The sequence below is a fragment of the Amblyomma maculatum genome, chromosome 2 (assembly GCF_055883805.1).
Source record: "Amblyomma maculatum isolate TAMU_Amacu chromosome 2, ASM5588380v1, whole genome shotgun sequence".
Lineage (NCBI taxonomy): Eukaryota > Metazoa > Arthropoda > Arachnida > Ixodida > Ixodidae > Amblyomma > Amblyomma maculatum.
The window spans coordinates 78264594-78287097 of record NC_139345.1 but is presented as its reverse complement, the minus strand read 5'-3'; the positions used below and the strand labels follow the sequence as shown (position 1 = coordinate 78287097).

General features: G+C 46.6%; 1 protein-coding gene and 1 long non-coding RNA gene across 2 annotated transcripts in view; one reads left to right on the top strand and one right to left on the bottom strand.

Annotated features, from left to right (window-relative positions):
• The window catches only part of Epac (Exchange protein directly activated by cAMP), a 747880-nt gene that overhangs the window by 421977 nt on the left and 303399 nt on the right, over positions 1-22504 (top strand). The window contains exon 7 of the mRNA XM_084594555.1: positions 4006-4094. Coding sequence (XP_084450681.1) covers positions 4006-4094 — 89 coding nt within the window. The remainder of the gene's footprint in view (positions 1-4005; positions 4095-22504) is intronic.
• Positions 1-22504, bottom strand: part of LOC146199074 (uncharacterized) — a 69934-nt gene that overhangs the window by 43007 nt on the left and 4423 nt on the right. The window lies entirely within an intron of this gene.

Genomic DNA, 22504 nt, shown 5'->3' with positions numbered 1-22504 from the left:
GTGATATCCGTGTTTGAGAGTCGGCGGCTCAATCACTAAAACTTCCGCTCGTTGTCATTTGCTACTTCCTCTACCCCTGCCTCATGAAAAAAGACTGCAGAGAGAGGACAACTCAAAGTGATTAGCTGATATAATGAGATAACTAAACAAAGAACAGAAAGTACCAGGAGGAGAGTGGTGCATGGGGTCTCGTTCTTTCACTGCGCTTCATTTAATAACATTTTCGCATTAAAACCATTATGCACATGGAAACCGGCCGTCCGATGTGTGTGTGTAAGGGAGCGCGGAGCAGAAAGAAAAACGCAAATCACAGACCTTCTCGCGAGCTTCAAATCCGCGGTGGCACAACAGATAAACTGCGCTTGCCGCTGCTTTCGACCACTCGGCCGTCTCAGCAGCAGTCTTTTTTTTTTATTCACAGTGACAATATTGAGAATATTTTATTTAAATTGGAAAGGAAATGTTGGTACCTGATATCGGCAGCGTCTACTCCTTACCGCAGATTTGGAAAGTCCACTTGCACCGACGTTACCGATGGACGTGCCACTTTTGGTGACTGTGCCAAGAGGAGCACGAGTCAACGTACTTGAAGCCTATCTTACGAACGCATTCGCTTCCACATCAATCCCATCGATCGATCTCCCGCAGATTTTTTTGATAAACATCAAGCTACTCGTATATCCAGTTATTTGTATCCTCGAATTTGTATTTGTATTTTTATTTGTACTGGCTGTAATGCTGTGAGGTATCCTTTGAGCGCTATCTGTGCAAAAAAAGAAAAAAAAAGAAAAACAAAACGGTGTGACGTTGTTGCCACTGTAATAGTTCAGTGTTAGCATAGGCGGAACATCGTGACGTCGCTGTCGGGAATCACCAGCAAAACTATCGGCTGTCGGGCCAGAGACAGGACGGAGAGATTTTTCGAAAGAACCACGTCCAATCGCATGCTGTAACCTGACGGGCTGTCCAAATGTATTTTTGTGAATGCTTTGGTTACAGCTTCTGTCTTGCTAGCTGCCTTGTATTGCCGATTCTGTCTTCTCGCTACTGCCTCAGCGGCTCGAGCAGCAGGATGCTCGTGTCCAAGCCGATTAGCCTTGTCTAAGTAGCTTTAAGAGCTTATCTGTCGTAACGAAGGAAACAGCATGCGCAAAAAACATGGGCAGTGCAGTATGGACAAACACAACAAGGCGCTCTGCAAGAAATGCTATTCGTCAAGATAGCTTCCCGGCCGTGTGGGGTCTTGCCGTGTCTCGATACACGGGGTCCTAGCACCTGAGTCGTTTTGTGTATGTTTCCGCTGTCCGAAGTGATGGGTATTCTAGCTCACGTCGCTTTGTTGCCGTCTCCGCGGGATATCGTGCTCGTCGTAGAGCTTGTGGGTTGGATGATGCTGCTTCCTCGTTAACATTTAGGCGACAGTCTGGAATCATCAAGAATAATGAAGTCAGCTGACTCGTTGAGCGAGTTTGACTAAAGTGATTGGATGTTATTCAGTGACAGCCAAACTTATCCAATGACTTCAAGCTGAACGAGTTGTTGTTGGCCTCGGCAGGATAGAGCTGCATACACACAGCGGGTGATCTGTTTAGGGATAGGCCATTGTTTATCTTCAGTACGCCTGTGTTATCATCTCCGTTTGAGGAAGCACTTGTGTCGTCTCTTTTCTGTGGTCGCTGACACGTTGGACTCGCGTATTCGTCTGCATAGATTGCCCCACGCCTGACGTCATTCCATTCAGGTGGATTTGCGGGCTAATTACGCCTTGCGTTACCATTGCAGCAGCGGCCGTCTTGGGGTGGACGCCTCGACCGGCAGAAAACTGAGCAAAGGGCGAAGAGCAGCTCAAGCGAAAAAAATTAACCTCAAAATTTCAAATAAACTGTCCAAAGCTCCGGCTGCTTGAGGCAGCAGCGTCATGTGCTTTAGGGCTTGCTTTAATGACACTCGCATTAAAAGAAAAGCAATATATCCACCAAATCATCTGTTTCTCTAGCACATTATACGTATAAATACGGCCGATAGTACTTATTTCGCGTAGGAAATGCTCTACGTCTGTTTTTTTAAACAGTTATAACGTAGGCGTACCTGTTATACGGCGCAAGCACACAACCTTTATTCCTCTCGCCTACGCTTATAGACTGCGGTAATATCAGTTAACAATAAGTTTATAACCAGCTGTCGTCTTTCTCGGCGTCATTTCTTGCAAGTCTAATACCTGACTACAGCTCTGGAATGAATCGCCTGATTAAGTACAACTAGCTTCAACAAAAATGAAAACTAGAAACCAGCACAAACAAGGTCCTCCGTGGAGTATGCCATTCGCTTATTACATAGCGGTCTGTGGTTTAGTCAATGCTTAACCAGGCTGACGAACTGCGGCGGCTTTGTGTTTGTGGCAATCGAATCCCGGACTCGCATCAAATACGCAATCCCCCCCCTTCCCCCCCCCCCCCCCCCCTTACTCAGCTGCCGTAAAGGTGGCGGGTAAATGCAAATACCCCGTGTACTGAAATTTCTGCATGAGCTTAAGCAACTCCAGGCTATCGAAATCGACTCTGAATTCTAGATGGTTTCTTCGCCGAGAGATATTAAGAAACCGGCTTCAAGGTGCACTTTCCAGGACAGTATCATTAAGCAAGAAGGAGGTGGTGAAAGTTAGCCGCTAATCGCGTCGCTAGCCCGGCGTCCCGTTTTTATCTGAGTTTTGTTTGCAAAGAGTGTTTGTTTGTTTGTTTGTTTGTTTGTTTATTTATTTGTAAGGCTCATTCTTGCTTCGATGAAGCCAAATCTCTCGCCGAAACGTCGACAGCTGACTCCGTTAGCCCTTTCCGATGTACAGATTCCATGGCCCTACTGCGCTGGGTGGACAGGTAAACGGGCATATATCACTCTGGCCGCCTCCAGCATGTATAGTAGGCAGATGTTTAGAAGAGGTTGCTCTCTCTCTAGGTCATCAATCATTATTTGCAGTTCATCCCCCGAGTTGCTTAGCAAGGCAATGTCATCAGCAAATCGCAAATTACTGAGGTATTCTCCATCTACCCTTATCCCTAACTGCTCCCATTCCAAGTCTCTGAATACTTCCTCTAAACAAGCTGTGAATAGTACTGGGGAGATTGTGTCTCCTTGCCTAACACCTTTCTTTATGGGAATTTTGTTGCTTTCTTTATGCAGAACTATGATTGCTGTGCAAAATAATGATTGATGATCTAGACAGAAAAAGTAGAAAGGTAGGCTTGAAAATCAATATGCAGAAGACTAAGGTAATGTTCAACAGCCTCGGGAAGGAACAGCAGTTTACATTAGGTAGCGAATTACTGGAAGTAGTAGGCGAATATGTCTACTTAGGGCAGGTAGTAACCGCAGATCCGGACCATGAAAAGGAAATAACAAGAAGAATAAGGTTGGGATGGAGCGCATTTGGCAAGCACTCGCAGATTATGACTAGCAGCTTACCGGTATCGCTCAAGAGGAAAGTATACAACAGTTGCATCTTGCCTGTACTCACCTATGGGGCTGAAACATGGAGGCTAACCAAGAGAGTTCTACTTAAGTTGAGGACAACCCAGAGGGCTATGGAACGAAAAATGGTAGGGGTAACATTAAGAGATAGAAAGCGGTGCAGAGTGGGTCAGAGAAATAACTCAAGTTACCGACATTCTAGTGGAAATTAAGAAGAAGAAATGGACATGGGCAGGACATGTAGTGCGAGGAGAGGATAACCGATGGTCGCTGAGGGTAACAAGCTGGATTCCAAGGGAAGGAAAGCGTAGCAGGGGGCGGCAGAAAGTTAGGTGGGCGGATGAGATTAAGTTCGCAGGGTTCAAGTGGATGCAGCTAGCACAGAACCGGGTTAAGTGGAGAAATATGGGAGAGGCCTTCGCCCTGCAGTGGGTATAATCAGGCTGATGATGATGATGATGATGATGATGCTCTCTCTCTCTCTCTTTCGTCCCACCTGATCTCTCGCATCTTATTCTTTTTTTTTTTTTACTTCTGCAGTTTTCCGCCAAGGCGACCGGGGCTCAAACTGGTACACTGTGTTGGCGGGCTCTCTAGATGTTCAAGTGACCCACACAGGACATTCTAAGGCAAGTACTGCGCTTTGCAGCATTATTTTATCATTCTCTTCTTTATTTTTTCATTGGGGGTGAAGGGGAGGAGGTCGTGAGCCGAAGAGCCTCACTTATTCACGCATTTCCGTTGCCATAATCAAAGACATGCCACCTGGCATGTTAAAATTGCACATATATTTTCAATTACCTCTTCTTTTGGCGCCATTATCAGGATCTACTGCTGGCACTCACGTTAAGAAAAAAAATTTTCTCCGACTTACTTCGCCAGGCATTTATTACGACATACACTGGTACTATATACTCGGTTGAGTTAATACTAGCTTGATTGAGTACTCTTATCACTTATGACCTCCTTGTTCTAAACTATTATTTTAAAATGACGTTCAAAACAAAATATTCACATCTCCACTAGATCGGGATACGTTAATCGAGGGCCCTCCAGTTGCTCTTCATACAAAACATCGGGTGAGTGATCTTTCCGCGTGGGTTCAATTCGAAGCTTTCAAGGACTAGCGTTTCTGACGGGCTAAGCCTAATTGACGCCCTCAGGGCCCACCACGACCACGGCTGCTCCCGGGCCACAGCCGGGCGGCGCTGCCGCCACAGCGCATCCGGAAGATGTGACCTTCAAAATTTTACGCCCGGCGACCTTCACTCCGTGCCAACCACCGACTACGACCCCACAGTCAAGCCAAGTTACAAGGCGTTCCGATTATCCGCCATTACCGGCGGGTCACGAGCAGATGGATGCTGCGCCATACTACGTATCCAGCCAAACCCTGACTCCGACACCACAAACGCCACAGGTTACACCGACTACAACCCCACAGTCAAGCCAAGTTACGAGAAGTTGTGATTACCCGCTCTTACCGGCGGGGCATGAAAAGATGGACGCGGCGCCGTACTTCGCATCCAGCCGAACGGTGCCTCCGACGCCACAAACGCCACAAGCTACAGGGAGCGTTGATTACCCGCTATTGCCGACAGTGCACGAGGAAATGGATGCCGCAGCTGTGACTGTCTCTGCAAGCCCTCCTGCTCAGGTTAAGACAACTACAGGATGCAGCATGACTTCAACCTATCGCAAGCGTCAAGTGCCCCCTCAACGTCTGCACACAGAACGGGTGAGTCGTCCTCATTTCACTGTTCTGATCAGGCCACTTAACAAAGTGCATGTCACAAACATCCCGAAACAGGCTATTACCAACGCAATAGAGCAAAGCGCTCCGTCTCAGTATTTTTCGGATATGGCCATTCTCCGCTTTGATTCTGCTGCTAACTGCATCCGCATAACTGTCAGGGACGCTGAGCATTTCAAGAAGCTGTGTACATTGACCCGTTTAATCGCGCGAACGCGGGATTCTGTCCAAGCGTTCGATGTGGACACGTCCCCACTGAAGCAGCCTGCGGTTGGCAGCACGCGAGGTGTGATCAGAATTAGAGAAGGCCTCACGATGGACTATATCATGGCACATCTGCGCTGCGAGACAGCTGAAATCACAGACATATGCATGCTCGGCAAGACAAATTTGCTACTTCTGACCTTCGCATCAGACGCATTACCTTCTCGGCTAGTATTCGACTACGAGATTACACGAATCCGTGAATACCGCCCGCGCCCAGTCGCATGTTATAACTGTCACCGCATCGGCCATGTAGCCAAATACTGCTCGTTTCCCGCCGTTTGTCGGGATTGCGGTAAGAACCCGCACCCTGAGGACCCCGGCTGCAAGCAGTTTCCTCATTGCGTGGCCTGCGGCGCTTCCACGCATATCGCCCTGAGTGCCCAGTGCCCGGCTCGAGCTTATGCAAAGCCTGTCGACAAATCGGCACCTAAGGAGTCGGATGATCCGAATACGCATCAGGTGACATCCTCACATACTGTCTCCAAACATGTATCATATGCTGAAAAGACCTCTTCTCCAGGTTTAGCCGAGGTCATTGAGAGCCTCAGAGCAGAAATATCTGAACTACGCCAGGAAAATCAGCGTCTCCGGGAGATGATAACTAAGGACAAGATAACAATGGACACCCGAACTCGTTCCCAGACTCCGCAACGCAGCCGCTCACAGAAGGGCCGCAAAAGCCGTTCGCCTACCCGCCGGCCGCAACCGGTCACAGCGTCTGATTCCGCCTATACCCACATGCTCGGGCTAATCCGACAGGAACGCGCCCAAGAGACACAGAAGCTGGAAGAAACTCTGCGAAAGGAAGTTAATGCAACTCTTACTGCTGCCCTCACTTCCATGCAGAGCCATCTGCAGACTATGTTTGAGGAGTACCAACGTACCACACTCACAGACGATAGTAAGCGCCGTAAATCTGTGCCCCTTTCATGAGCACTATGGCTCATGGGATTCAATGGAACTGCAGAAGCTTCAATCAGAACGGTCCTACCCTTCGTACATTTGTGCCTCAGCGCCGTCCTCTTTTCATACTTCTTCAAGAAACGCGCGGTCCTTGTAAAATTCCTGGTTACTGCACTTACCAGACACCTACTATCCAACATAAAAACGGCCGTTCAGAGGGACAGGCGGCCGTCTTAATCCGAAACGATTGTCCTTCCACTCAGCTCTCGCTTCAATCCCTTTGCTCTTCCACTCGTGAGATTGTTGCAGTAAAAATCTTCCCCCCTGGCCAAAAACCTTTCGTCGTAGCATCGGCCTATTTCCGGCCAGGTAACGTCATGGCAGAACCCTGTTCCTGGCTCCCTGACCTTGAAAACGCAGCACACCCTTATCCTATTCTTATTGGCGGAGATTTCAACGCACATCACGCAGCCTGGAGCTCATCTCAGCCTAACCAACGTGGTAAACACCTATATGACGCCCTTGATCAAACTCTTCTTACCCTGTGCAACGAACCTAACGTGCCGACCCGTATCGGTCTCCATCCCTCTCAAGCAGACACTACACTGGACCTTACATTCTCATCACCGCGTCTTCTTCGGCGCTGGGAAGTCCTTTCTAATTCTTGGGGTAGTGATCACTTGCCCATCCTGCTCACTCTCAATCGTAAATGTCTTCGCGTTCGGACAACACGTTCGTTTTTCAACTGGGACAAGTTTCGTGCTAATACTACGACCCCCTTCTCGGATATTGACTCCTTTCTGTCTGTACTCCGAGATGCCCGCACTCAAGCTCTCGAATATATCCCCTGTGACGATTCCACAGTTGGCATGGATGCTCACCTGGCTAACCTTTGGCGTCGCGCAGATCACCTCACGCAACGTTTTCGGACACGCGGAAAACGTCACAAAGATCTCGTGCTTCTTCGACGACAATTCAAGCTTATCCGGGCATACCAGCTTCACCTGCAAAGTGAGGCTTGGCACTCTACATGCGACCGTCTTGGACAAGTACCGGGCCTATCACAACTTTGGCGCATCTTTCGTGGCCTAAATGGCAAGGCACGCGGGGCACCACCTCTCGCCGATCTCCTTCTCAATGGCAACCCGGCTGATGTTGAAGATGAAGTTATACGCACCTTTTTCCCACACGCCAGCCTAATGCCTACACCAGCAGTTTCCATTTTCCCAGTCGGAAACCCTGATCCAGACCTGGATCGCCCATTCTCAAAGGGAGAACTGCAAGCAGCCCTCGGAAGAGGCCGAGCTCGCGCCACACCCGGGCACGACCGAGTTAGTTGGCAGGAGCTTAGCAATCTCGACTCGGCAGCCCAGGATGCCCTTCTCGACATCATTAATTCTTACTGGGAGACCGGAACGGTACCGGATAACCTCAAGCTTTCTCTTATTCTTCCTATCCCTAAACCTGGCAAAAACCCTCGACTTCCTAGTAATTTGCGTCCGATTGCACTGACTTCACATCTCTGTAAACTCATCGAGCGCCTGCTGCATACCCGGATTAGTCACTACATTGAATACGTCAGTCCTGGATTTCATCCAGCTCAAGCCGGCTTCCGCCCTAACCTTGGAACGCATGACTGCCTTTGGCTTTTGCGAAGAGTTCTGAATAGAGCTCATCGTAAAACGCTACCTGACTATCTCCTGGCTGTCGACATACACAAAGCTTTTGACAATGTTCGCCATGAGGTTATCCTGGAGGAACTCGCCAAACGCTTTCCTAGTAATCGTGCCCAAATCTGGATCCGCAATTTTTTGACATCTAGACCCATTCAGCTACATGGCAAAGCTCCGGGATGGGCGCCCAAAACCTATTACTTGGATAGGGGTGTACCTCAGGGCTCCATTCTCGGACCCATATTGTTCAACTTGGCCATGACACGCGTCGCCGAGAATCTGGAAATCAGCACAAGCGCAAGATTCGCTATATATGCCGATGATATTACCGTCTGGACTGAGGCAGCGGATTACGTAGACAAATATTCTATGGAGACTGAACTTCAAGCGGCCCTTCTTTGTCTTGAAGATACACTAACCAAAATTGGCCTCGAACTCGCACCACATAAAACAGAATTGATTAGTATCGACGGAAAACATAAAACCAACCCCAGTATGCAGATCCATCTTCACATCGGAGGCAACACCATCACCTCCTCAAATGGGCAAATCCGCATTCTTGGCCTGCCCATATCAAGCTGCAACAGCCCCCAGAAATGGGTTCGTCAGTTACAACGCCTTTGGCCAGCACTGCTACATACTATTCGTCGCCTGTCCAACCGGCACGGCGGTGCGCGGCAGCATGCCTGCCGTGCGATGGCCAGAGCAGCGGCGGTCGGAAAAATCCTCTATGGTACACCGGTCCTCCAACTGTCGAAGGCTGACTTCGCTAAGGTCGAACGCCTTCATCGCGCTACACTACGCACTATTACCGGTCTACCTAAGCACACTCCTATAGCCGAACTTGAGCGTTTGGCCGCTCTTCCACCGCTCACTACCATCGTTACCGAGTCACAGACGCGTCATCGAATACGTCTAGAGAACACTGTCCAGGGGCGTCGCCTGCTGGCCTGGGATGAACAGCGTAACGACAAAACACCAGCCCTATATGCATCACTTCCCCCTTGGGAGATGCCAGTAGCCACACGCGTCCATCGCCGACCTATAAACCGCGATTTTGTCATTCCCCGGGAGCTCCTAGCTGCCCATCACCGACAAGAGCGAATCCCCGATACGACTGACATATACACCGACGCATCCATTACAAGCGAATTCGCATCTATGGCCTGGGTATGCGATGACAACCCTTCCCTTTCAGGCGCTTATGCCTGCCATCTACCTCAGGGTACCCCTCTTCACGCTGAACTCCTCGCGATTTGGGGAGCCTTGTCAGGAGTGCCTTGCACCGGAACTGGGTCACTACGTATTCTTACTGATTCCTTTGAAGCTTACAAGGAAATCGCTACTCCGGGTTCACAAGATGCAACAGCCACGGCTATACAGCGCCTCCTTAAACGCCACCAACTCGCGACCAGAACTGTCGCTATTCACTGGACCCCAGGTCACTCGGACGAATCAGGGGGCAATGCGGCGGCACACGCCGCGGCTGCCTTGGCAGGTGGGATGTCCACATTTACTTCCCCACCCCCCTTGCTTCATCCTTATTCGACCTTGGGCGGGCAACTCACCCCTTCTCTTGCCCTTATGCACTATACTCGGACCAGTCTTCGTAGCCTCAGTCAGCATCGCATGCAGGTGGCCACACCAGACCCACCTTTTACGAGAAGAACCCACCTCACCCGAAGTCAAGAAGTCTTTTTGAATAAGCTCATCGCCCATGCGGCTTACACGCCACGTATTATGGCCCGCTGGCGTCAGTATAAAGAGAAAATGATTACGTGCCCCCACTGTACGACTCTAACCTGCGGCGGCATATCTCATTTACTTTGGGAATGCCCTGCTTTTTCTACTGGACGCCCCGAGATCGAACCCTACCGCCTGAACTACCGTTCCCTTCTAGAAACTGAATAAACACACAGATGATATTTGCCAAGTATGGCTCGCTTAGTGGCCTGGTTAGAGCAATGTGATTCGAGTGACGACCTAAATAAACAATGAAGATTATGTCTACTCCCCTTTATCCCCATCCATGGCCATGAGCCTTCCCATTCAATAAAGGACATTCAATCAATCAATTTCCGCGTGCGTCTCCCTCTACAACGACTCTAAGAAGCAATCTTAAGTCTTCACGTAAGCAAGCTCTTCATCTTATGCTTTGCTTGATTTATTAAAGAACCCAACAAAGCAGATTGTGTGCCTCGTGGGGCGAGCTATAGCCAAATTGATTGCAATAATTTCTCCCGCTTGGAATTCGGTGGGGTTTTAGTTTGCGTCTCAGCGCTCTTGTACTGGCAGATCCTATTTTAGGTTCTGCAAAGCTTTTTTTCGTGATTTGTTTATGTTGCCTGTGTATTAAAACGGTACACGCCGTGAAGCCAGGAATGTGACGTCGACGAAGAAGTCATTTTGGTTGCTGGCTCCTCTATTAGTAGTGGGGACGACCAGATCAAAGAGGTAGAAAAGTGTAGATCAGGAAATATACCAAAACAGCTGGTCACCCGTCTGTCTTGGTTGCCTAACTCTAATCCAATAATTACTTATTTTCTTTCATAAGTTGCAGCCGTTGGTCTCCCTCAGACCAGCCGAGTCTTTTCTATTGCATACGTGGGTCCACACTTCTGTGATCGAATCTATAATCTAATTTCACGTCTCAAGTTACGCTACCTTTTCTCCAGCCCTCACGCTGCGCCGGCTTCGCGCTTCAATCGTCATTAACCTGAAGGTAGGCAGTGGCCTGCGTCAGCTTGCATCCTAGACGCCCGGTATCAGGTGTTTGGAAGATACGAAACAGGAATGAAGGAACTGATATAACCGCTCTAGTTTTTAAATGACGTCATCAAAAGTTTAAGTAAGAACTGAGAAGGTTAAATTCCTTGAGGGGAATTATGACGAATAGCTCACCAGCAGAATACTCTCGGCAATGAAATGTCGTCACAGGTCGTGTTGTATGTTGCTGTGTTTCGAGGGGTAAAAGTTTAGAAATAATTTTATGCCATTGTATCAGGTGCCGCTACACTACTTTGTAAGTACTATTTTCCTTTATCTCTTCTCTATAACAAATAGAACTTGTATATCAAATTAGAAATTTAATACTTTGATGAGTTTCCTGCGGCCTCTTTGTTTGAAGTGCAGGTTAGATCTAGAGTAATCTGCATTGAACATAATATACAATATTTCCTTCTCTCACCAGCAGAAATAACGCCTCGCAGCGATTTCACATCTTTACTTTGCACAGCAGCAAAAATAAATTTTTCCGAGTTCACTGCAGAATCTGCACTGGGTAAACCTGAGCTTTGCTATGTTGTCCAAGAGGTGTGTCAGCGGGATTGTGCGAGTGTCATGTACTGCGCCTTTCCTTTCCTGTCAGCCAATTATAAAGTGCCGATGAATTTTGATGCGTTGAACAGAACGCTGGTTGTGTTCGACAAGGGGCGTGCGCTGTACCGTGTGCAGCAGCAACGCTCAGCCTTTGACATTTCTGCACTGCTCTCAAAATTTTTCAGACTACAGTTGATTGATTACCTCTATTTAGGCACTTTCAAATCATTCCCACCAATATGTACACGGAAATCATGCCCTTTCCTGCTCTTCTCTTGCAACATAGCGCTAAACAGACAAGGACACAGCAAGACACACGGGACGGGCGCTAACTTACAACTGAATTTTTATTGCATGAAAGAAGGCAATTTAAGCCCTATCTAAACAATGAAGAGGACACATGAAACGACTGAACATACAAGGAAGCAATCAAACAGTATTATCGTCGAGAGACATTCACAGATTGGCAGAGAGGAATTGCATTTCCTTGTCAGATAAAAACACTGAGGCTCGTTCACGTTCAACCATTTCAAATTTCCCGACACTGAAAGTTAGGCCTATGTTACTGGAAATTGAGTGCCACGTGACTCCCTTTAGACGTCGACATTACGCTTCCCGGCTATTTCGCAGTCTTATTAAGTTAATTGGGCCTCATTATTTAATTAATTATCCCAGGTCGACTATTTTGTCATTTGCACACCGTTCCTTGATGCTCATCTTTTAAACAGCGGCGAAAAAGCCATGCAAAAGCGAAACCCGCCTACATAGCCATACAATGCTTACGCATTAACAACGAGCAGCCATTATTCAAACATATGAGCGTCCATTGTTTGTATTTGTTTCTGGGTAAAGTCATTTGTATTTCGAGAAAGCTTAACCAGTGCTTCTTCTTATATACAGCAAACAACGGCTTTACAAAAGACCGGAACGAGAATCTGTAGGATGATTTGCGTTAATTATTCAGGTTCAGCTCATCACGTACTGAGAATAACAGCCTTGTGTGCAATTTTTCAACCACAGTTTTTCTATTGCAAAATTTTTGCTACCGTTTCACTCCTAGTTGCCGTGAAATGCCCACATTCCCTGAACACGTGCAGCTTATCTTTCAGACAACTGCCGCATCTGACGACACCTGTTTTTTAGTAAACAACTGCAACTTCTTACGCATCCTGTAGACGTGTACTATAGTCGACTAGGAGAGTTTCACTGAGCGCTACGCCAAGAATTTACCTACCGACTTCTTCAACTTCAGACTTTGTCCAGTTTGTTCGGCGTAAAGAGCACACAACTTTCACAGTCAGCCGACCTGTTATTCTCTTTGCGAAGGAAACCGAATATGTTTCTGGCACGTACGGAGCAATCTAAACTTATTATTATCTCAGTGTAGCAGATGTAATTCTTTTTTTTTTGTTTTGTTTTGTTCTGTTTTACATAAACTCGAGCCTTATGCAGCAGACATAAGAATGGCCATCAAGAAGGCATCTTACAACAGGAGTTGTGTTTGCTCACAGCCGAGAACATAAAACGGTCGGAAGTCTTTATAACGGTGATCTTCACAATTCACTCTGACCATTGCATTCTTCACAGAAAAGGCGTAATGTGAAAATTACCACTGCCAAGTATGATATCAACAGTCATCAATTCACAGAGCGTAAGCTGAACATAAGACAAAGACGCCGTGTTCGGTAGTCGACACCAACTGAATTTTCATATATTTCCTATACATTTTGTACTGATCACTAGCAGACATTTTCATTTACAGGCTTGGAAGTATTAAAAATTACTAAATTCTGAATGAGATAACGCTTTATAAATATTATTACGTAACAATATGACCATAACATGAATTTCAATGTGTGATCTCGTAATGGGGGGACTAGAGGGAAATTCGGAATCTTTTTTTTCCAGGCCGAACACGATGCAGGGGCATCAGCAATGTTTTAAGACTTGTTACTTTACACTGTGGGCTGATTTGGGGTCTTCTGCAGAAGCTGACTTGTTGTTAGGTGTCAATTATTTTTGTCCTAATTGTTTCCTTAGTGCCGCATCGTGACCAACTATTGTTAACATACCGATAGTGCATAACTACCTCACAGTAGCTGTTGCCGTGATTAAGCAGCAAAATATGGCAATTTTTGCATAAGAACATGTTCAACTACCAAAATCTAAGATTTAGCATGCCATACCACCCCCCTCTCTCCCCCCCCCCCCCCCCACACACACACACACTTATGTCTTATCCGCACATTGCGAATAATCACTTCGGTAAAGCGATGTCGCGCAAAAGGCAGAAAAATGAATTCCACACAAAAGTACAGTGCAAAGTTTTAGTACATTCTCTTCCAAGGTGCAAAAAACGTTAACATCCTGAGCGTAAAGTGTGTGCTTGCATAAGTTCGCAGTCACTGCTTGTCGCTGTGGTAGCAGTTAAGTGGAACTGTGTTTGAGTGTATTCCTATGTTTTTAGAAAACCACAATTTCATAAATATACCCAACACAAAATCGAAGAATCTACCTATCTCCGTGATAGCGTGGTATCAGCGTGGTATCATTTGTTCGAGCTAATATTCAGCCAAGCTTAAAAAAAAAAGAAATAAAACGGAGAAGCCCTGTCTTTTTGAAAGGCTTTGTTAGATTTAACTGAGAAATCTAAAACACGGTTCATATCATCCCTTCGCGAAGCGCATTCCAAGAAGGGGTCAGTGGGCTGTAATAAATATAACCATGTCACTATTGCTCTCCATGTACAATTACTGTTCTCTGTAGAAAAGCGAAAACTCGATGCCGTAGAACCAGTGCACTGCTGTTAGTACCTGGCATTGTGATTCTCGAGTAGTGTCAATAGACTGCAGGCTATATGAGCTGTTGCAAAAATTATGTTCTTTTTATAGCAAGCGATCCTGCGAATAAAACAACTTTAAGGACTAAAGGCGCTGCGCACTTCGGTGACAGCGAAAGGAAACATGAGCCATTGAAAAAAAAAAAGGGGGGGGGGGGGGGGGGGCGGCGTAATATTCCTTGAAATCGTCAGGTGTAACTACATTGCGCGGTTTGCAATGTTGCGGTTGTTTTCGTCCACTGCTCACAAATTTCATGCGACCTGCTCTTTCCACTAGCGTGTCGTACAAGCGAAAGTCGCCCTTAAAGCGAAAGTTGGTCTTAGCGATAGTAGAACAATAGAAACTTGCAATCTGCTTAGCAAGATAGAAGGCATCCCGACAATACACTTAGCAATTGGGACATGTCTAACGTCGTACTGTGGCTAATACCCAGAAGAACGATCGGAAGCGGCGAGTACCGGTTGAGTCAAGGTCACTTAAGCTGCTACGTGCATATCGACGGCGGTAATTGGCAGCCGGTTTTGTCAATACACGCACGAAGGCCAATTATTCATCCCAACAAGAATAACAGCATTTAGCCGCTATCGTTGACCTGTAGAGACGAATGTGCGCTCGGGGAAAAGAACAATCTCCAAACCATGTGTATCATTCCGTCCGCTTAGTTGTAACTATTGTTCTTGTTGTTTTTTTGCCACGCACGGTCACAAACCAGTTTCTGCTTTGCTAAAAGCAGGTACTTTATTTATTGCTTTTAGCAGCCTTCCTTTTTGATGTTCGATCACGAAGAGCAGCCGACACAAATCAAGGCGTCTTGCGTTAAGCACGAATCTTTAAGTATTTTTATGTCCTTCCTGAACCGTGCCCTACGACACTCCCCTCAGCATGTCAGGTCTGCAATATGCGGACATCTTTCCGTAATGCCGATACTGCTTGAAAATCGCCCATATTTCGATGAGAACAAAGGGCGTATGATGAAGTTGCAACTTTTCTAATGATGAATTCAAACCAAGGCACTCATACCGACCATCATCAGTTTTCTAGAGCTGCCTGTTGGACTTACGCCCTGTCCGCTGTGCCCCTTTTCGCATTTCTTCGCGTCCTGGACAGCCGCTGAAAATCTAGTTTCATTGGGGGCATTGTCTTTCCCATTCTGTTTGAACTTTAAAAGCTACATGAAATTTCTAATTAGTTTATACAGGAAATATCCCTGACACATTTTTACGGCTGCGAGGTTACCAAGCGGCGGTACAATCGGAAAATTTGTGCACATGACCGGCTAGTTGAAGGAGGAAATTGTCTTTAGCAGTATACCTAATGAGAGGGCTAGGAAGTTAGATAACATTAATCACTAACAAAATTTTAAACAATTTACTTCGGCTTCGGTTTGAAGCTTTGTTTTCGGGGTCATGCGCGCGCTAGGTACAAATATAGGGTAAATCAGTGCTTGATGACCTTAATGCATTGTAGTGCACTAGATTTTGGAACGGTTTAATGCAAACTAAGAAGGTGACGTGATAGCCGGGTTTCTGGCTTCATTGCGCAAGGATCTAAGAGGATGATTGCGACAACATGCGGTGATGACGTAGTGACGTCATCGCGAAGCTGATTTATCAGCGCCTCAGCGGGATCGAAACCGACAGGCGGTCATGAAGTGTATTTTCCTGTTCGAAGGTGAAAAAGAATCAGACAAAGTAACATCGACTAAGTCCCTTACTGCGACCTCACTGACAATGTTACTTCAGCCACGTTCATTTATGTTTACATGGGCTTTCTCCCGAGCCCACGTAAATGTTCATGCCTGGAAGCCGCAAGATAATTGAATTTTGCTTCAGTGGGGACAGTTCCATTTTTCAAGTGCCTTTATTTATTCCTGCCATACCTTTCCGAGGGCTTCGAGGCAGTTAGGCTTGTATGATAACCGCACTGCGAAAATTCTGTGATCTGAGCAAAATGGTATAAATTATGGCAAACGTATACCATAGCTGAAGTGAAAAAGTCATGGCCTTGCTCCTGATTAGTCGATTACGTACGTTACTTGTAATTCTCGCGGGAATAGTAGGGTAGCACTTATGTGCAGTTGAATTTACCTCTGATATAAGCAGCAAAGATAAAAGATTACTACCTCCAATCTGACTATAACGATATCCCATGCGGTGTGCCGCTCTGCTTTATATTTTTTCGCATTTAAGTAATGTTATTGTAGGTCAAGCATGCTAACCTGCCGTATCAAGTGCTCATCAAACGCCTTCTGTGACGGCGATCGGCTATCGAGCTTCTCTCATCCCGTGCCCACCAGAAAGTGGTAGATAATGATGTCTCCGATAACAAAGCACATGAGCGTTATCTCGGTGCTTGTTCGGTACCTTGAGTGACCCCACCGAAGGACGCAGCTGATCAGCCTACAGTTGAGCGTATGTCGTACTGTCCGTATATCTGATGACGGGATGAGTCCCATCCAAATAGAATGAAAGTTCTTAATGTCTAATTTCGGATGGTGTTTATATAGTGGACATTAAAAAGAATTAAATCTGCACTCTCACATGCCAGAACAAAGGCAGAATCACGCACATACCCCGCCGGGGTGGCGCAGTGGTTACGGCGTTCAACTACTGTTCCCAAGGACGCGGGATCGAATCCCAACCTCGACGGCCACTTTTCGGTGTAGGCGAAAAGCAAGGCGCGCGTGTGCTGTGCGATGTCGGTGCATGCTAAAGAACACAAAGTGGTCGAAATTTCGGGAGTCCTCCAATACGGCGTCTCTCATAGCATAAGTCGCTTTGGGACGTTAAACCCCACAAACCAAACCAAACTAAACGAGAAACGCGCACACGAAGCACTTCACCAGAAAACCTCAAAGTACCACATACACATGTGGTATCTCGCGCACTTGAGGAGACCATCCGCACTCGTAGAACGCAACATGCCGCATATGTATTGGACACGTATCCCTTGTCACTGAACACACATGCCGGCATAAACGCGGAAGCACACACACCAGGCACTTCAGCAGAAAAAGCTCAAAGTGCGATGACACATGTTTCAGCATTTTCTTTGTAATTGTGGCGGTGTTTGTTCAGTGACAAGTGGTGTGTGTCCAAGACATGTGCAGCGTGTTGCGTTTCACGAGTGTCGTTAAGTGTGTGCATGGTCTCCTCATTAACCCAGACCACAAGTGAAACCTCACTGTACAATGGCATCATCACCCTTCATTCACACCCTAGCTCTCTTTTACGCCCTCCTCGCCCCTTCCCCAGTGTGTAGTAGCAGGCCAGGGTCTCTTTACCTCAGGCCGACCTCTCCACCTGTGTTCTCAATAAATTACTCTCTCTCTCTCTCTCAAAGAAATTGAATGTTTTTTTCCTTACTATGTGAGAGAACATTATGTTTTACTAGACTAAGACGGTCGATCTATCGAGAAACTGAGACGCATTTAAGTGTCGCCCGGTCACCAATGTTTGACTTCTCATGTCATTTGACGGTGTAGCCTCGAACCGTTATTGAGCACTGCTTGTCGATTTCTTGCCGTTCTTCTTTTCTTTTCTTTTTTTTTTGCGTGCATATAAAGTCTGCAGCACGCACATGCATATTTTTTCTTCGACTGGTGCCAACGTATGCTATTAATACCAGTTTCACTTTAACACTGAACGATCACTTCGTAGGTATTCGTATTCAAGTGATAAGCCTTGACGTCAATATGCGCAGCAATAACGAGGTATTGCGCATTGATATGCGAAGTGCACGTGATTGAACTCCTCGTGATGCATATATATCATAACTTACAGCCGCCTCGGGGATAAATGGCGGAAAGGCAGTTGCCATAATTTGCGAAAAATCATCTCTGCCATGCACACGCTATCTTCGTCGGTCTGCCTGCGTTTATACGTGGAAAGAAGGCTGAAAAACAAGCAAAGCGGTACCGGATGGCATCATATAGAATTGAAAAAGGGAATGTTAGCATATCCTTCCTGCGAGAAAAATTTGCTTGCATTCAGCATAATAGCCGGATCTAATAAATCTTGATATTGGGTACTTTAATAAGTTAAGAAGTTTGCAGGTATAGGGTTGCCGCAGCTGAAGAAGTAGAACAGGGTAAGCGGAGGGCTATACGAGACTGGTCATTTCTCACAATGAAACTAAGCGTAATCTCATGATAGTGGCGACAATGACTGGACGCGAGAGCGCTCTAATTTTGCGCCTTTAATGCATACCGGCCCTGTTATGTTAGCAGATGAAACGCGTATAGCGCGCGTTATTAGTTGGCTGTGTTTGATGTTTTAATCTTGAGACATATGTGGAATTAGTGCTTGCGATTCCTACACGTGAGTGCGGACGATTATCGGCAAAAATGTTGGCAGTTGGGGGCACTAGTGTGGATTACATCCAGCCTCGTTCAAGCACTATCTCTATTATTAATATTGCTTTATCGGTGCTTAAAGAAAATTGTATCAGGGAAGTTGCGTCGTGTGCTCTGAAATTACACCTCAATATAGCGCAGTATTCATTATGTCGCATTATGTCTTACGTAATTATGTCGCATTACGTAAAATACTGGATCGAGAAAACGAAGACTGGCGGGTACAAGCGGCGAGGCGGATTTAATGGTCAGTCTTCAAATCTTTCCCATACCCGTCTCATCCGTATGATGAATATTTTGGTACAGTCGGACAACCTGGAGCGATTTGAATACTTACGAAGCTCTGGCTTCCAGCGTAATAAACATAATTTCTACGTGTCCAAGGAGACTTAGTCGAGAATAAGGCTAGCAATGGCTTCAGTGAAAGACAGGGGCGCTGTGTGTTTCGGTAGAAGGCCAAAATAGAACGCCAAAATTGCATGAAAGACAGCCGATGCTCACTCGTGGCGACATTTGTTGCGACATGTCTCCACAATGCACTACCCGAATTTGCTGTGTACACACCTGTCCTAACCTGCGCCTTGGTAATATGCCAGAAAATGGGCAGGCATTGCGTTTTCTCTTCTCTCCAGTGGGAAACTGGGGACGGATTCGGGAGAGGAATAGCTTGAATGTTCATACGGCAGCCAAGTTATAACGACTCTCGTTGTATCTCTTACACACAATTGAAGAACACGCGGACACACGCCATTAGTAAAATGAACACCCCAATACGTGTTGGCCTCACAGCAGAGCCAGCGTGGGCAGTAAAGATGCTGTGTCAATGGAAACTTCCTTTAGTATTGATTGGTTTGTTTATAGCCTCAGCCATCGGGCTTTTGAGGTCACACGTACTAAACACGCTTTCGCAAATGCGTGAGTGTACAGAGACACTATCCGCACTCACGCACGCACGTACAAGTACACAACCCCATGGGTAATGACCGTGAAGTAGGAATAGGGGCACCCTATATGAGATCTCGGTGGAAAGCAAATAGCAAGGAAAGAACTGTAAAGAACTCCGGCATTTATGGGACGCGGGACAGCTCTGCCAGGCACCGTTTCAGTCCATAAACGCGGAGAGCGTATACATACTAGGGCTTGCGAGGGTGGGCGGAAAGCCCTTCTTTCGGACCGGAAGCCGGCAGTCTCTTTATTAGGGGGCCACGACTTCCGGAGGATGTTACGCACCGGACAAAGGCGATACCTTGCATCCGGCCCGTGAGGGTGGAAGTAGCGACGCGAGCTGGAAGTGGCTCGTTGTTCCGAGGACGACCGTTTTTCTCACCGACATGACGGACTCTGTATTGTAGATTTCTATGCTTGCTTCTATGTACATAACGGATCTGAGCCACCGGTGGCGTGTGTGGGCGCAAGAGCTCGTGTATGCAAGCTGGACATTTGGGCTAACGAAAATTGATGGTGGAGTTAAGAACCCCTGGGCAGAATTGGTGTGGCGAGTGATAATCGTAGATTTACAATTGCGACATTGATGAGGCCTAATGCAATTAAGCAACTTTAGCTTATAAAAAAAAAAGGAATGATTGCGGGAAGAAAAAAAAGGATAATAGGCAATTCTTCTTTCGAGTGGAGCTTCCTTCAAGTGAATTCAGTCAGTTTTGCTTCCGGATCCACCACACTGAGTATAAGGCTATGTAAGCGCATCCGTACAGTGTTTTGGTTAACTAGCTTTTGTTTTTAGCTCCAACTTTCGTGTCACGTCCATCTTCCATGTGGTTTCCTGTTTTCACTTTTTCATAGACGAGCAGCCGAAGCGTGGGATCTAGCGGTGCAATATTCTGGCAGTGCTTGATGCGGCATTGTATGAAAGCGTTTGATGAGAGCAACAGTGTTTTTATGAGGCTTTTCTTGTTCATGATCACTTTCCCATCTTGACAGCTTCTATTAGGAGTCATGACTACTTCTTGTAAAGAGTAAAACCAAATAGCTGCTCCTAGTTATTCTTTTACGCGGCCTAAATTTGCGAACAGGACAGAGTGGGGCAGAACCTGATGCAAGTTTGCAAATCATGACCTTACTTTTTATTCTTTTCAGATACCACTAAGAAACTCTTACAAATATTTAGCTGCAGTCCAGGAATCATGCGCATTAACTATGAAAAACCAGACCGGGGAGCGTCGTAAAGCTAAATACTATTTAAAAACATCCAAGTGATGCATTTTGCCTCAGTCAGTGGGACGAAACCACTGAGTGCTAATTTATGAAACGCCCTTCCGAAATTAAGATATCATGCATTTAAAAAAGTAGGTGTGCACGCAATTTACTCCATGACCCACCCCCCTTAAGCTTCAGTTATACAGAGGCGCCAAAGCTATTTTTTTTTTCGATGACCATCTCTTAGCCTAGGCATTCCTACTGTCAGACTTTGTGTGCAGCCAGGATACTCTGTTGCTTTTAAATGCCCTGTCCTTCTCGCTGCCTTTCTCTGTTTTGATGTCATTGTTGCTTTTTTTTCTTTTGCCGATTCTCTACAGAATGTATATTTGTTCGATTTGCCCGACGGGAACGTGCGCTTTCACACATGCTTATAAGCTACCCTCCAAAATAGTTTATTCCACAGTCAGCTTTCCGTAAATCAACCATTCTCAATCATTGGAAAGAGCGAAGGGCTTAGATTGTAGAATAGCCAATTCATTCCCCGCATGTTAATGCACTTTCTTCACTGCAATCTGATGAGAGCCTTAAGGGACGCCAATGCATTTGGTAACACCGGCTCTGCTTAGTGCCCCCGGAGCTTTGCAATTTACTCCCTGCACTCTGTGTCAGACTGTTCTTCGAACATTCTGTTTGCATAGGCTTTCCGAAAAACCGCACAGTATATGAAAAACAAAGGTGAAGAGGAGATTTGGCGCACTGTTAATCTAGCCAAAATTGTGCAAAATTATTTTGGAATGAACAAAGGATGGCTTTTAGCGCAACAAAACTAAGCGTATGGCTATAGGTGCTTCTGTACACGCGTTTTATCTCCACGCAAGCAATACTCCGTACCACAATTGTGTAACTAAGCCTGTTACGCGGTGGGAGCTTCCAACCCTCTGATACCCATCACAACAATTAAAATTCAAACCTGGCAAGCAGTAAGCGATGGCAGCTCGTGTTATCTGGATGTCTTCTGCAAGGAGACCAGCCTCAAGTGAAGCCACGTTGCCTCCCCAACAAATTGGAAGATCTACGCTGCGACAGTGTATCGAAGCGAAAGTTTTACTAGCCCCATCGATCAGCGGCAAGCTAACCCACTGGCTTAGCATCCATCGCTGCGCGGCGCTTACGACTCAACATGTGAGAGCCAGTTTGGGGAAGGTCCGTCGAAAGAAAAAAAGAGATAATCAACCACTAAACCTCCACTCCAATAAATCCTTCCAGTCTCTTGCCGCTAGCCGTTCACGTCTTCAAGCTGTGAGAATCCTTTCGAATTTAGCAAATCCGCATTTCCTCTGTGTGCCGCGTCGCAGAGAAAACCTTTAAACCTCCACCTAGTTGGCCACAGGTGGGATAAGGTTCCCCAAGTATCGCTCAAGGTTCGCGAAAAGGCGGTATTTCACGCGTGGAGCTCCGTGCGCCAGCTTCGGCCCTCTTCCGAGAACGGCACTCGTAAACAGGACCGTATTCAGGTTTTAAAAGCGTTCCACTTAAGCAGCGCGGTATTTCAAAAGTGCTATAGTCCGGTGCAGCGGCTGCTCAGACCGAGAAGCGCGAAAATGCGTCTGTGTGCGTACACGTCCTTCTCTCCCACTTTTGCCGCTATTGTAAACGTTTCCGTGCATGCCTAAGAGTTCGAGTGGCGCTTGGCGTACTGATTTTACGTTCCTAGCGCTCTAAACGGCATGCTAATTGCGCAGTTCTAACTCAGGATAGCATGGAAAAAGAGACG